Here is a 15454-nt window from a genome sequence, read left to right on the forward strand (position 1 = left end):
CACGACTTATTGGATTTAAGACTTATTTAATTATTTTCTTTGTCGTATGCTAATTAGCTACTGTGTACATGATTATAGTACTTCAACTCTCACGGTTGCGTTCCTTATAAGTCTTTCATATTAAACACCATCTGTAAGCTTTGTTGTAAACTGACAGTAATATGCCAACATCTTCTGTATTTGAGAGAAAATTAATATAATTACTATTTCAAAAATCTTATTATATGCAAATACAAACTGCTTATTTATTTATTTATTTATTGATTAGAAAGTTGCAAGTACTTTGTTTGTTGTCAGAAAACGACCTTGAAATCGTCGAACAAATCTGAAATATTAAGAATTGAGATACTATTAATATAACATGTAAGGGATGCAATTCCATAGAATATGTCTTTGTAGTGTGCAAAATATTAAAGGGACGATTTTGAGCCTAATTTATATATACAAATTCTAAAGCAACAGTAGCTTACCAATGTTCAAATCTCTTTAATTAGCCGTTTCAGAATGTAAAGAATCATGGGTAATTTCATTGTTCGTACCCCAAAATGAAAATAACGTCACGTCATTGGTTGAATTTCCATTGTTTATGACATTTTTAACCAATCACGACGTTTTGGTGAACACTTTTGAAAATATTACCCAGGATGCATTAGATTCTGAAACGGCGAATTCATGTAGAAGAAACAAACAAGTAAAATGTAAACACTAAAGGAATCGTATTTTGTTTTCAAACAGTTCGATTTTAATGTAAATCAAGAGTCTCATGTTTCTTTTCCGCAGTTCCGTTTTGTAAAAAAATAGATTATAGCATGTATCGAATTCATTCTATTTCCAATACTATCTAGACCGTTTGTTGTTCGTATTTTTGAATAGTCTGATTTTCATGTTTTGTCGGGTTTATGTGTAGGTATTAGTGTGGTCAATTTAGCTGTCAAAGTATTTTTGTTAATTCTCACTTGCATTTGGTTTTTTTTCTAGCACACTTACTTCCTTTATCCAATTATCACCTACTTCTGCATATTTCTTCAACTGAAACGTCAAATTCTGCGTTTCCGTGAAAATATGAGTCATCAACACACGTGACTGTTCCGGGACATTTGAACAACCCCTCAGAGCATTTGTAATCTAAACATAGAACACAAACAGAGAGGACTTCAAATATAGCAATATATAAAAATACATGCAATCCAACAATAAAACCACACATACATCTTTTTGAAAATGCTATTATATCTTCCCTTTTAAAATGTGAAATGGTTGCCATTGAGACAACTATCCCACAGAGTTTAAATGACGAAGATACAAGCATTTATGGGTCACCGTACGGCTTTAAATATCTATACTCACCTATGAAAAGCCCCGATATAAAAATGTCAAACAATTCAAGAGAAAACTAAGAACCATATTTATACAATATAATTACAATTTACGAAAAACATATATGACAGACATGAACCAACGAGGACCACTGAATTACAGGTTCCTGACTTTTGATAGGCACATATATATATATTCGTAGTAAATCAGTCAGTATGTCTATAATTCTTATCTCGGATAGAATTTTCATGATTTTTGGGAAATGTTGGTTGATTTGCACATTTTGCTATATATAAAGGCAACTTATAACCAATATTAGTACATGTATTCATTAAACTTGTATTATCATTTTCCTACGAATGCGTAGCTCTTCAAGTTTGATTGTTTTCGATCACAAAAATAAATGAAATATATGACTACATAGCTGCAGTATCTTGTTAATTATGCAGCCTTCAATTGTAAATGTACCCTAACAATAGTTCAGTTATTGTAAATAGTTATCAAAAGTACAAGGATTATAATTTAGTACGCAAGACGCGCGTTTCGTCTACATAAGACACATCAGTGACGCTCATGTCAAAATAGTCATAAAGCCAAACAATACAAAGTTGAAGAGCATAGAGGATCCAAAATTCCCAAAAGTTGTGCAAAATACGGCTAAGGTTATCTATTCCTTAGTTTTTCGAAAATTCAAAGTTTTGTATCAGGAAATTTATAAAAATGATCACATAATTGATATTCATGTCAACACCGAAGTAATAGATGATAGTATGGCTACAAAAACAAAACAACAATGACCGTTCTGTGCAACAAGTGGACAATAAGATAATATATCAATTATTTTATCCTCACTTAATTTCTATTCGACTCACCTATGCAGAAGTCTTCTATTTCGTCCGATCCATCGGTGCAGTCTGTTCTACCATCACACATTGAACTTTCATGAATACAGATTCCATTTTTACATTTGGCAAATCCTTTTCCACATTTGTGTTCTGACAAAATAAAAAAATCAAAGTGCTTGAATGCCAGCAATTTTGTTTATATTGTTCTCATTTTTTCCACTCAATCATCCAATTTTTTTTCTAACAAACTGGGAATTTAATAAATAACATTTCATCAACGATATTTTTATCGTTTGTCATTTAAAAAATAACCACTACTCTACAATGGATTAATTTTCATTTTTTTAGTGGTTTAACCATGTAAGTGCACTTTTAGATGTTTACCGATTTTATTGTTACCAGTAGATGTGTTAACACTTATTGTTATTACATACTGATGTGTACCATTTCAAGCAAACTGGTTTGGCAAGATTTATTTTGATCTTCCCATTAAATATAAAATGTAACTATATCCAAATAAAATTAATAATATATACAACTTATGCATATTGTTGAACCCGTCAGTGTATATGATGCTGGTAATCATTAACAGAATGGCTTTAAAATAATTATTCTCTAATTCTTTGTCAATTTATCTCTTTCTGCACCCACTGTATAAAAAACAAATTAATCAACGTGTGGTTCGTTTTATCTCTGTTCTTCATTGATTAAAATCTGATTATGACGTCGAATTTTCTTGCTTTCCTCTGAATTTCTTATTGTGACGGCATGAAAAAAGGCGCCCATGCCTGATGACGTCACATAGAAAGAACACATCTTTTTGTAGATCATTCGAAAAAAGTAAAATCACAAAAATACTGAACTCAGAGGAAAATCAATTCGGAAAGTCCATAATCACATGGCAAAATCAAATAACAAAACGCATCAAAAACGAATGGACAAGAACTGTCATATTCCTGACTTGGTACAGGCATTTTCAAATGTAGAAAATGGTGGATTGAACCTGGTTTTATAGCTAGCTAAACCTCTCACTTGTATGACAGTCGCATCAAATTCCATTATATAGTCACCGATGCGTGAACAAAACAAACAGACATAATAGGTAAAAATGTCAAAAATAGGGGTACAGCAGTCAACATTGTGTTATCATCTTAATCACTATAAAAACAACAAATGTAACGAAGAAGCACAAAAAGGCATACATCAAATTAACATCCTCATTTTGATTATATTATACGATTATATTTGTCTATGTAAAATGCACCAATCAAGGAAGGAGGGTTTTGAGTACTGGTGTAAAATTGCGCGTTAGAAATTCGCACAGGTAGACATGAAATAATTTTGTCGTTCAAAGTATGACGGAATGCATAAATACAGTCACGCAAAATAGATATAACAAACACTGACTTAACAGTTAAAGTAATAATAATAAATAAAATAATAGTGTGGTTCAAAGTATGACGGATACATAAGTAAAGAGTCACGTCAAATGTATATCACAAAAAAGTTGGTTAACAGTAAAAGTAATATTAATAAATAAAATAATTTTGTCATTCAAAGTATGACATAAAAAAAAAGTACATAGGTACAGAGTCACATCATGAAATAATTTTGTCATTCAAAGTATGACAGGATACATAGGTACAGAGTCACATCATAAAATAATTTTGTCGTTCAAAGTATGATGGGATACCTAAGCACAGAGTTACGTCAAAAGGATATCTCAAAAAACAGACAACAGTAAAAGTAATATTAATAAAGACAAATAAAAGAATAATATAACGCGTAATTAAGATGATAAACAACGTCAGTACGCAAAATCTATACTTCAAGACCATCGTGTATTATTTGTGAAGTTGATACGGAATATTTATCAACAAGTTCTGGGTACCTTCCGATGAACTTTTTTAGAAAAAGGACGAGACGTTCTTTGACATACCCCTGGTTCATCAACTTTCTGCTCAGACACTGGTGACGTTTTACAAAGTCTGAGTAGGAGCTGCAAGCTCTTGAATACCGAATAAGTTGGGAAATGTATATTCCATATGCAGGTGAAGTTGGTATGTTGCTACTAAGGTGGGGGAAATTGATAATTTCAAAATCAAAATCGTCTCGTTTGTCATAGATTCTGGTACTAAGATGACTGTGTATGTCAAATTCGAGGTATAAGTCTAAAAATGAGGCGGATGAAGCCGTGTCTGTTGTCTCTTTAATTTCTAGTTCTGGTGGATATATTAATGGAATCCAATCAGAAAAGTTGGGATTGTTAATGGAAAGAACATCATCAATATATCTGAAAGTGAAATTAAATAACCTGGCTTCTTTGATCTTCTTGTTTTTGACAAGTGTCTGAAGGAACTCCGATTCATATGAAAACAAGAAGAGGTCAGCAAGGAGAGGCGCGCAGTTCGTTCCCATAGGAATGCCGACAATTTGTTGAAAAAGTCTACCTCCAAACTCAACAAATATGTTGTCGATAAGAAACTCCAGCATACTGACCACTTGTTCTTTTGTGTAGCATGTTTTACCTTTTTGTTTGTCACTATTAACGAAATATGCCTTATGAAATCCCAAAGTAATAAATTTATAGCGTATGCTACCATTTTTATGTTGAAAGGCATTGTGGATTATTTCTTTTAGGCGATTTTTTAATTTCACATGGGGAATGGTGGTATACAGGGTTGAAAAATCAAAAGTTTTGATAGAACTAATTTCAGAAATAGACCGAGATTTAAAATTGTCTAGAAGTTCTTTAGAATTTTTAAGAATCCACATATGGTTAATACCACTACGCGAGTAAACAGTTTCACAGTATTTCTGAAGACCCTCTTTCACTGCGGATAAAATTTTAGTCAATCTAATGGATAAAAGAAGGAATAAGTTTGTCTGCATATTGTTAGAAAATCATTAGAGAAACAGATTCCACCACCAAATCTCGTGTAATACGATATTTATCAACAACAACAACAATACTTTATTTTAAGAGGGTTACACAGTTAGCTATGTAACTAATCATCCCTGAGGCCCTCATCATGAGAAATCAAACAAAATGCAAACATATACATTGCATACAGTAGTATAAAAAGTCAAGTATGATAATAATGTTCAATACAACTTGATAAAATGTGATGAAAAAATAAACCGGATGACAGTTTTCAATATTATTGATACAGCTAGGTTGATTTCAATAAATGATCTGTTATTTTGTATTTAAAAGAATTAACATTTGTAATATTTCTTAACGTTATTGGCAAATTATTCCACAAGAATGGTCCAGAATACATAAAAGATTTTTTGAACAATTCTGTTTTTGGTTTAGGGAGTATGAGGTTTCCATGAACAGCATTTCTCAAGGGGTATGGATTTCTGTCTGAAACATAATGAAACTTGTTAGTAAGATATGATGGGGCATCATTTTTTATGCACTTAAATGTCATCACTAACTTATGATATTTTATTCTCTGTCATCCAGTTTAAGTGTTTGAATAAAGGTGCAGAAGGAGCGAATGGGTCCGTTTCTAGTATTAATCTAGCAGCCCTCTTTTGTAATTTTAATATCCTTTTTAAACCCTTACTGCTACAACTACTCCACACTATACAACAAAAATCAATTAGTGGCAAGATATAACCATTAATAGAATAATTTTCTGCAGTCTAGATTTAGAAATTTTTTAATCTTTAATAGTAGATATAGTCTAGATGATATTTTTGAGCAGATCACATCAATTTGGTTTGTCCATGTGAGGAAAGGGTCAATTTTAATGCCTAAAAGACTTTCGCATGTGGAAGATTGTATCACTTGATTGTTAATAGTTAAACAACTCTCATTGTAATGTGGCATTGCTCTTTGCTTCGTTCCAATAATCATATGTTTTGTTTTATTTTTATTGATGAACATATTGTTATCATTGCACCATTCCTCTACACCATGTAAATCTTCTTGTACTTTTGACTGTAGAGTTTGATAACAATTACCAGAAAGATGTCAAGTTGAATCATCGGCATATAAATCAGTGCAACAATTTTTCATTTAAATAGGAAGGTCGTTTATGTATAATATAAACAGAAGGAGGCTTATATGGAGCCTTGGGAGACACCATACGTGATATAAAGTTTTTCAGAATGAGCATTACCAATTTGTACTTGTTGAGTTCTTTCATTCAAATATGATTAAAAAAAATGGCAGAAGAAAAAAATGATAGAAGAAAATCAAAAACCTTGCCAAGGAATCATGGAGCAACATGGCATATTTGGAAATCAACAAAGAAAAGTATCATTAGATATTGTGTCAACAGATATTAATCAATCATTTCATACGGATGACTTAAAGTTTCCTATCATAATGTTAATTTCATGATTTTTTTATATTTGAAGGATTCAGATGCCAGATATCTTTGAAAAATCACTCAGGGTGTAAAATAATTTAGCACTGGAATAAATAACAACCCATCAAAGATATGAAACCTTGAATGTTGGGTATAGCTACTAAATCAAATGAAGTGTTTCTAATTACAAAATGTATACGTTTTTAACATTATTTGAAAAATAATACGGAGCATAAATTCATGACATTAAATCACCACGCGCAAATGAAAAAATCAACAAAAAACAAAAGCAAATCAGATTGACAGACCAACATTGAGTAAAAAGTATGATCTTACTGTTAGTAATAAAACATTATTGATTACGTATTTGCAAATGGGGTAAAAAGTAAGATCACAGAAACACTGAACTAAGAGGAAAATCAATTCGGAAAGTCCATAATCACATGGCAAAATCAAATAACAAAACGCATCAAAAACGAATAGACAAGAACTGTCATATTCCTGACTTGGTACAGGCATTTGCAAATGTAGAAAATGGTGGATTAAACCTGTTTTTATAGCGCTAACCCTCTCACTTTGATAACAGTCTCATCTAATTCCGTTATATTTACATTGATGCGTAAACTAAACAGACACTATAAATACAATAGTCAAAATATGGGTACATCAGTCATCAGTAAACTATCTACTTCAGCATGGTTCCTTACTTTGACAATAGGTCTCTAATTCATCAGATCCGTCATCACACTGAGCAGCGTCTCCGATACACAATGAATATTGATGAATGCACTGTAATCCATCTTGGCATTTAACTTTTGTTTGGGGACATTGATATCCTGAAGCCAAAACAGAAAAATGATAAAAAGAAATTCCCCTTCTCTCTCTCTCTCTCTCTCTGGTAGTTGTATTAATTGACCTGCCCAGAAAATATTGCACACATATTAATGATAAATAAATGCAACAGTAGTATACCACTGTTCAAAAGTCATAAATCGATTAAGCGAAAAAAAATCTGGGTTACAAACTTAAATTGAGAGAAACCCATCAACTATATGCAAAAACGATTTTGAACATTTTCTAAATATTGATCATAAAGAATAACAGACACAACACAACCTAGCTTCGGATTACAAATTGTCAAAGAAACTGGAGTTTCCATATTGTTCTTCAAGCCTAGTAAGTCCCTCTCTTTAAGTATAAATGATACAAATTGAATTAAAGGGAAAAATCGTGCTAGCTAAGGTCAAATAAATATATATGTAAACTGTGCAATAACAACTAGAAAAATCCATATCATTGGGGGTTGTATGACCTTGTCCTTTTTGCTATATCTTAACACTATATTGCATTATCAATATGATGTCTATTACATATATAACACTAATTAAAGGCAAATATGAAAACCAAACTAACGTTATCTGAGTTGTCTTCTTCGAGAAATAATTCGTATAAGTTATTATACATGTAATCTCTTGATGGTACATTAGTGGATCAATTATTAAAGTTGCTAAACAACTAAGCTTAATATGTGTGATAGGTCTGCAAAACATGTCGTATTCTAATTGCGATACCTTTACAAAATGATTCATTCTCGTCTGTGCCATCATTACATGAGTTATGTCCATCACAGAGTCCATTGTCGGGGTAACATTGAATCATGTCATTACATTTTATGTTTTTGTGATTTCCAGATTGATATGTTTTAAATTCCATTACTGCTGGACATGGCATCGCTGCAAAACATTACCGTTTTATTATATTCAAAATTTAAATGCAAGCAATTATGTATAACCTTTGTTATTTGTCTTGATAAATCAGTCATATGGTATGTCTTGATATACCAACAATTATCTTACACACATCGATTAAAAGGATTTAATATAAAATTTGGTTTAAAGTAAGTAATCAACTATTTTTGTAAATTGTGTTGCGCTGCTTTAACATCCTCTTGAAACTTTAGAAAAATAAGTGACATATAATGAACAAAAAAAAAAGCATTACAAGTTACTGGTCTATAAACTGGTAAAAATTTTGAATGTGAATTACGTATTGATGTAGAGGTCACATGTCATAACCCTACCAAAACCCTATTGAGTTTCTAATTTGACTCCGCAGGTACCGTTGTACATAGATACAAATTGCATTTTATCTCAATATGAATATGGAACTTGGACCTGGGAAACACTGATATAACAATTGCATATCTATAACAAAAAGTAAGTTAGATGGAGAAAAATTGTACCTTTGCAAATATCTGTTCTTTCATCTTCTCCATTGTGACAATCCCTTGAACCATCACAAAATTTGTGTAAATAAACACAGGCACTACCGTCTGAACAAGGCACACAATCCCCTTAAATCAGAAATAAAAAAAAATGAAAAACACTTACATTACTGACTTTTCTGCTCATGAAGTGTATCAACCTACATTGGGTATAAAAATTATAGAGATCTAGATGTGGTATGATTTCTAAAAAAGACCAAAAAATATCAACAAAGAATCAAATATTATCATAATAAACTGTCACATTCGGTGTATTTAGGGTCAGAAATTTCAAATGCTCTGATTGTTAGAAAAATTAAGTAATGTCGTATTGTTACATTAACTGATTTAATATAATAGGAAGGGCTTACAGAACACATGATTTCATCCTCGGTTTTAGAATCTTTCGTTTTCTGTGAAACCTTTTTACGGTTCATTTATCAATTGTGTTTTCTTGCCAATCGTGATTTTTGTTTCTCCACATCTATTTTATTCTTGATACGTAAAAGTGAGAATCATCAAAATTTTGTGATTATTTAATTACTATTATTATACATCAATACGTAATGTTTTTTTTTCAAACGAGAGGGTGTTTCTTAGCTACAATCTCATGTGACAGAGAAACATCCTCGAGTTTGAAAGACCATTAATAATTTGTGTATTGCTATTTTGACTATGACGTCGTTGATGTTTACAATGACAACTTCACGTGTGTTCTAGCGAGTAGCATGATATGACAAATTATCACAAACAAAAGATCAAAGGAAAAATACGCAAAATAGCGATTACACAACTAATCAGAAAAACGTGATTTTTATATGTGTATATCTTATTTTATTTTTGACACGTGACAGTAAGAAACATCGAAATATTGTGATTATTTATTATTCATCATAACTATTATTCATAAATACCACACACACACATTATATATTATACATTTTTTTAATCAAACCAACTTAGAAGCAGACATTATTAACATACATAGATTATACGGAGTGACAGGAATAGCTGTAAGTGATCCTCTCTGTACTAATACGGAAATTACAATAGTGATAAAGGTCAAATACATAATGATCTGAAATAATAAAGATAATTATAGTACAATTTATCAACTAATACCACATTAATAAATAGTAAATTTATTATGGACTTAGATAGATATAATAATCTTCAATTGCAGATGTAATGAAAATACTTATTATTAAACTTGACTAAAGTAACCCCAGTACTGTACACGTAGTAAAAATAACTATCGTAAATTTGGCGCGTCTTTTGCGAACAATACTGCTGCGGCAGTGATAACTGCTAAACACATAATGTTCTGTAATAATAATAATAATAATGATAATAATAATAATAATAATAATAACAATTTTAATAATAATAATAATAATAATAATAATAATAATAATAATAATAATAATAACAATAATAATAATAATAAGGATAATGATAATATAGGGTTATTGCATATATGAATATTGGGGAATATTGTCCCGAGTAGAATTTTATGTTGCATGAGCTTGCGAGTGCAATTTATTTTCTACGAGGAACAATATTCCCAAATATTCATGCAATAACCCTTTTTTGTATAGCAATATAATATTTGAAAGTAAAAATTGGTTTAAACTAAGATTTTGTCGTTAATGACGTCATGAATTTTGAAGATTTATTGCACTATTGCAATAATGGAATTTATTGCACGCTAACTTTTGGTTACTTTCAGTGGGAAATATTATATATAGAATAATACATGGCAAAATCCGTATCGCATGCTGTATCACCACGAGAAACCAATATCAGTCCCGAGGGCTGATATTGGTCGAGTGGTGATACAGCATGCGATACGGATTTTGCCATGTATTATTCTGTTTATCATATATTTTCATAGAATCAGATTTATGGGATATCCATTTTTTTGTTTTAAATCGTCTGAAATTATAAGTTAGCAAAGACCCAGTGATGGACCTCAGCTGTTGTCTGCTCTATGGTCGAGTTGTTGTCTCTTTGACACATTCCCCATTACCATTCTCAATTTTATTATGATTTTCCTGTATTTTTCCAGCTTACTTGGTTTTTTTTATAGACATCCTTATTTGCTTAATATCCGCATCGTAATGCCCCCTATAATCTTATTACATTCTCAATATATGTTGAAGACCATGTATCAAAATGCATCCACTGAAAATACTGTCCTATTATTTCAACTAAAATTAACATTTATCAAATAAATATAAGATGTAGAAATGTTAAAAGTTTCATTGTTTATTTGGCGATGATCTCATTCATGATCATTTTAATTTGCTGAAGAGTTGAACAGCAAGACAAATATTTCTTGAAAAAATTGCTATCTACATGTATTCTAACCAAAATTTAAACCGTAAAAACTTACATTTGTGTTTAATCCATCAGGTAATGAAAACAAACTTCACCAAAATTATGACCAAATAAAAAATAAAACTTCATATATTTCTATATCTTATTGTGTCTTTTTTATATGTAAAAATCGTTCGTAAAGTTACTGGGTAATAATTTTTGGAAATGATAGGACATTTTTTTTTCGGAACTCATTTTTTTCCTATGCCAGGAAATACAGCAACTGAACGTCATATGTCAAACGTTGACGTCATTCGAATTGTGACGTCATGCCAGGTACATTTGTATGCGATACGGGTTTTGCCATGCGATACGGGGTATGCGATACGGGTTTAGCCATGCGATACGGGATATGCGATACAGGGTAAGTGATACAGGCTGGAAAAAAGAACCTTTATTAGATATACAAAATTGCTGTATTTTGTACTAAACATATGATAAATTATTATATATAATGATAATAATAATAATAATACTTATAATAAAAATAATAATAATAAGGATAATGATAATATAGGGTTATTGCAATAATAATAATATTAATAAAAATAATAATACTTATAATAATAATGATAATAATAATAATGATAATAATAATAATAATAATAATAATAATAATAATAATAATAATAATAATAATAGTATTATAATAATAATAATAATAAACATGAGCACGATTGTTACCCTTGAATAAATGATGTAATTACACTGTGCTTAAACGGCTGTGGGTAACTTAAGTTACCCGAAGCCCAAGATGGAGCCGCCTTGCGTCGGTTAGGGACTTCTCTTCTATAGAATAACAATACCATGGTTGCATCAATTAAACCACTGAATTAAAAAGTTGTATTATTTGTTTAGGGAAACCCCTAAGCTTAACAGGTGATTAAATTCTACATAATAAACGATCACAGCACGATTTGAAAAAAAGCTTAGGCTGTCCGTAACTTCAAAACAACTTGTCCGTAACTTTTTTCATTATACCAATAGGAATGTCCGTAACTTTCAAAGAATCGACATACGTGGATGTTATGTTTTACTTATGATAGAGATTGTATCGAATACATAATCAGAAATGAAGTAGATCTCTAGTATGATATAATTCGTTTGAATTATAATGGAAGACAAAATTGGAATAATATGAAAAAAATAACGATAAATCCGTTAAGCTCGGGTCTGAATTTTTATAACGTCGGGATACCCAAATCGCCCAGTTCGGAGGGTGGTTTCCTACCATTGCAGATAATCTGTTGAAACATCATTGTTGATTTTTTTTTTGAAAAAATAGACTACACAAGTATTTTTTACACATGCATGAGGCGTGTATGCACTAACTGATTTTCTGCCAGCAATGACAAGAGTAAATCATGCGTAAATCCGGGATTATTTTTTTTTTTGGGGGGGGGGGGACCAAAGTTGCCCAATCACATGACAATTATCAAAGGTTCAGCCAAAAACAATTATATTCAAAAGACATTCATTTCCATTGATTTAAAAAAAAAAATTAACTTAATTCTAAGTCCAATGACATTACGATTCGAACTCTACTTAGAATTTATAGTGGCCTTGTGCATTCGATGCTCGAACTTTATAGATTTGCAGTAAATGAGAAAAATTGAAGACAGGACATTTTGTAAAAATGTATAAAACCTAGTTTTACAGCTAGCTGCATATTTCACTTGTATGCAAGTTTATAAATTTCATAAAATTAAACTAAAACATACAATAGTTAAAATTCAGTGACATAAAAGGAATAGAGCAATCAACATAGTGTAACAATTAAAAATAGTATAATAATTTAAAATATAAATAACTAAGACAACAGGGTAATTTAATAGTTTAACAATCCCTGATAACATACAAAGAGAAATAAAAAAAAAACATACTAGGAAACGTATTCAAAAGAACATAACACTATAACTTAATGGTGGGATGTATAAATACAGAGCCGCGTCAAAGAGTATTCATCAACATACACATTAAAAGGAACAAAGGCGAAAATAAACTTCAAATAGATAATTAAACTAAAAAATTTAAAGAGTATGACAAAGCCATGGTGCGAATCGAAAACGTCGATAAGACGCACATCAGTTAATAAAAGTTCATACCATAACCAGGGTCGATACCACAAACCCCACATAAAACACCTCTGTGATGTAAGTATGATGCGTTAATAAAATCACATTTGGTGTTGAATGAGTAGTATAAACGGCCGTGAAGGTTACAAATATGATGTTAATTGTCTTTTAATTGTTAAAATTATAATTCTTAAAATTTTAAATCAAAAGTTACCCACATCTGAAAATAAAGTTACGGACAGTCTGCTTAGTTTCGATCAAAAAGTTACGGACGTCTTATGCATTTTTTAAAGTTGGCCTTGCGCTTAAGTGAACTCTATTTTAACAAATTTATGGTAATTTTTAGTTATTTCTTTCTTCAATTAACCTATAAATATTTACATTCTGCAAGAAAAACGTCGCAAAAGGTACATTTTGTATGAATTAAATAATCAACGAGTTTAGAGTCCGCCATCTTGGGCTGTGGGTAACTTAAGTTACCCACAGCCGTTTAAGCACAGTGAATTACACAAATCAGCAAACAGCGTATTTTTCTTTTCTTGACACAAAACATTCGATATGCTATTCGAATTTTTTTTTGGTATTTTGATCTATTACAAGATTTATGATTTCACTTCAAACATGCTTCGTATTGTGCGAACTGACTTAAGGCCGTTTTAGAGATACATATCATTAGACGTTTATATTACATTAATTAATTATAATTTCATAGATAAATAGAACTAGGTTTGATCCAGTCGTCGAACTGAAAAGAAAACTGCACTGGTCTCATTCGTTAGTTAAAGTCGTCAAAGTATTTATTTTTTATTTTACGTAAAATTCAGTCATCTGTGCGTTTATTTATCATAAATTCTGCATTTGGCAATTTTATCATCATCCTTATTATTATCAAAATAAAAGAAATTTGTTGTGAGAACTAGATTGTACATACCAGTGTTGTCCAGTTGACATGCAGTTTTCAACAAGTGTTAGCAGTTATATATCGGCAAGTCTCAATTGAGGTAAATGTGTTATTTTAAACATATATTTGGACAAAGGCTATTCTAATTATATACAATTAGCTATATTGGTCGTTATAAAAGATTTGAAATGTCAAATGTTATTAACTTATATACTATTTAAAGTGTTTATCCTGAATAATCAAACGACCTTCCGCTTTTAAAAGTTATATAAGGACTGTTCGATTTACAGGGAGATACTAAAAATGTGAAAACAAATTGCCTTTTTTCTTCATTTTTACTTCTTCATAATCATTTTAAACATTGCCTTATACACAAACATGTTTAGTATTTCATTTAAAGCATGAAGAATATTTTTCCTCAGTTACCAATTAGATATACTAGAAGCTAAGCAATACGCCCCACCTACAGAAAAAGAGTGCAAAACGCTTTAATATAGTCAGATGTTTTGCCCCAAAAGCCACTATGAATATTTGCATTTAGTTGCCTTCTGTCGTCCGTCTTCCATTAATTGTTTGTTCCCCCACTGAAACAACATTATCAAATTAATAAAATGTGACGTGATTATGACAAGTAAGATAGTGCTTGATAATATTACATCGGTTCAGTAACAAACATAATCGCCATGCTATTAATGGAATAACAGTAAACGATAGATTAATGTACATGTAACAAATATTTGTGAAATATCTAAAGGTTGTCTTACAAAAGAGAAAAATATACTGGTCTAGGACCAGTTACCATAGGTTACCAGTTACCGTCATCTGCCATTTTATTTAATAACAGGAACGTTGCAAAAAAAAAAAACCCAACATACTAATGATATCTTCAGACAGATATTTTTACTTCATTCTTGAATACTCCGTTTTGTTTGTTCCGATAAGGATATAAAAATTCCGAATTTTTTGTACATTGAACGCATCGTAGGAAGATTTGCATATGGGGACATGACGTCATCTCTTTATGAGATCCTTGATTTAGGAAACAATTATCATTTTAAAACAAACAAATATCTCGCCTTGCTTTAGAATATACAATTTCTTTCAACAGAATTTAAAAAAAAATCATAAAATTCAAAATGAAAGTCTATACGTCTCATATATACAGTGTAAGTGGTTGAATTATAAATGACCTAACGTTAACATTCTGAACAGGAATGGAACCTTCCAATTTTCCAAATTAATAGTCATAATGGTGATGTGTTTGATTCAGTTCACGTACCTTCTCATCTTTAAGGAAAGAAAAATGCATCATTAAGGTCCCGAGTAAATGTAAACTTTATGACTTTTTG

At 30.7% G+C, this 15454-nt stretch overlaps 1 protein-coding gene across 1 annotated transcript; it reads right to left on the reverse strand.

The window, feature by feature from the left end:
• Positions 1–271: 271 nt before the first annotated feature.
• Positions 272–14220, reverse strand: LOC143049820 (uncharacterized). Its single transcript, XM_076223552.1, has 8 exons — positions 14136–14220; positions 9735–9828; positions 8730–8840; positions 8059–8220; positions 7195–7323; positions 2190–2312; positions 988–1125; positions 272–325 (listed from the first exon to the last, which is right to left on the reverse strand). Exons 2-7 carry the CDS (start codon positions 9820–9822, stop codon positions 1004–1006), a joined length of 735 nt encoding a protein of 244 aa, XP_076079667.1. The 5' UTR covers positions 9823–9828; positions 14136–14220; the 3' UTR covers positions 272–325; positions 988–1003.
• Positions 14221–15454: the final 1234 nt, after the last annotated feature.

This window comes from Mytilus galloprovincialis, chromosome 10, assembly GCF_965363235.1.
Source record: "Mytilus galloprovincialis chromosome 10, xbMytGall1.hap1.1, whole genome shotgun sequence".
In the NCBI taxonomy this organism is placed as follows: domain Eukaryota; kingdom Metazoa; phylum Mollusca; class Bivalvia; order Mytilida; family Mytilidae; genus Mytilus; species Mytilus galloprovincialis.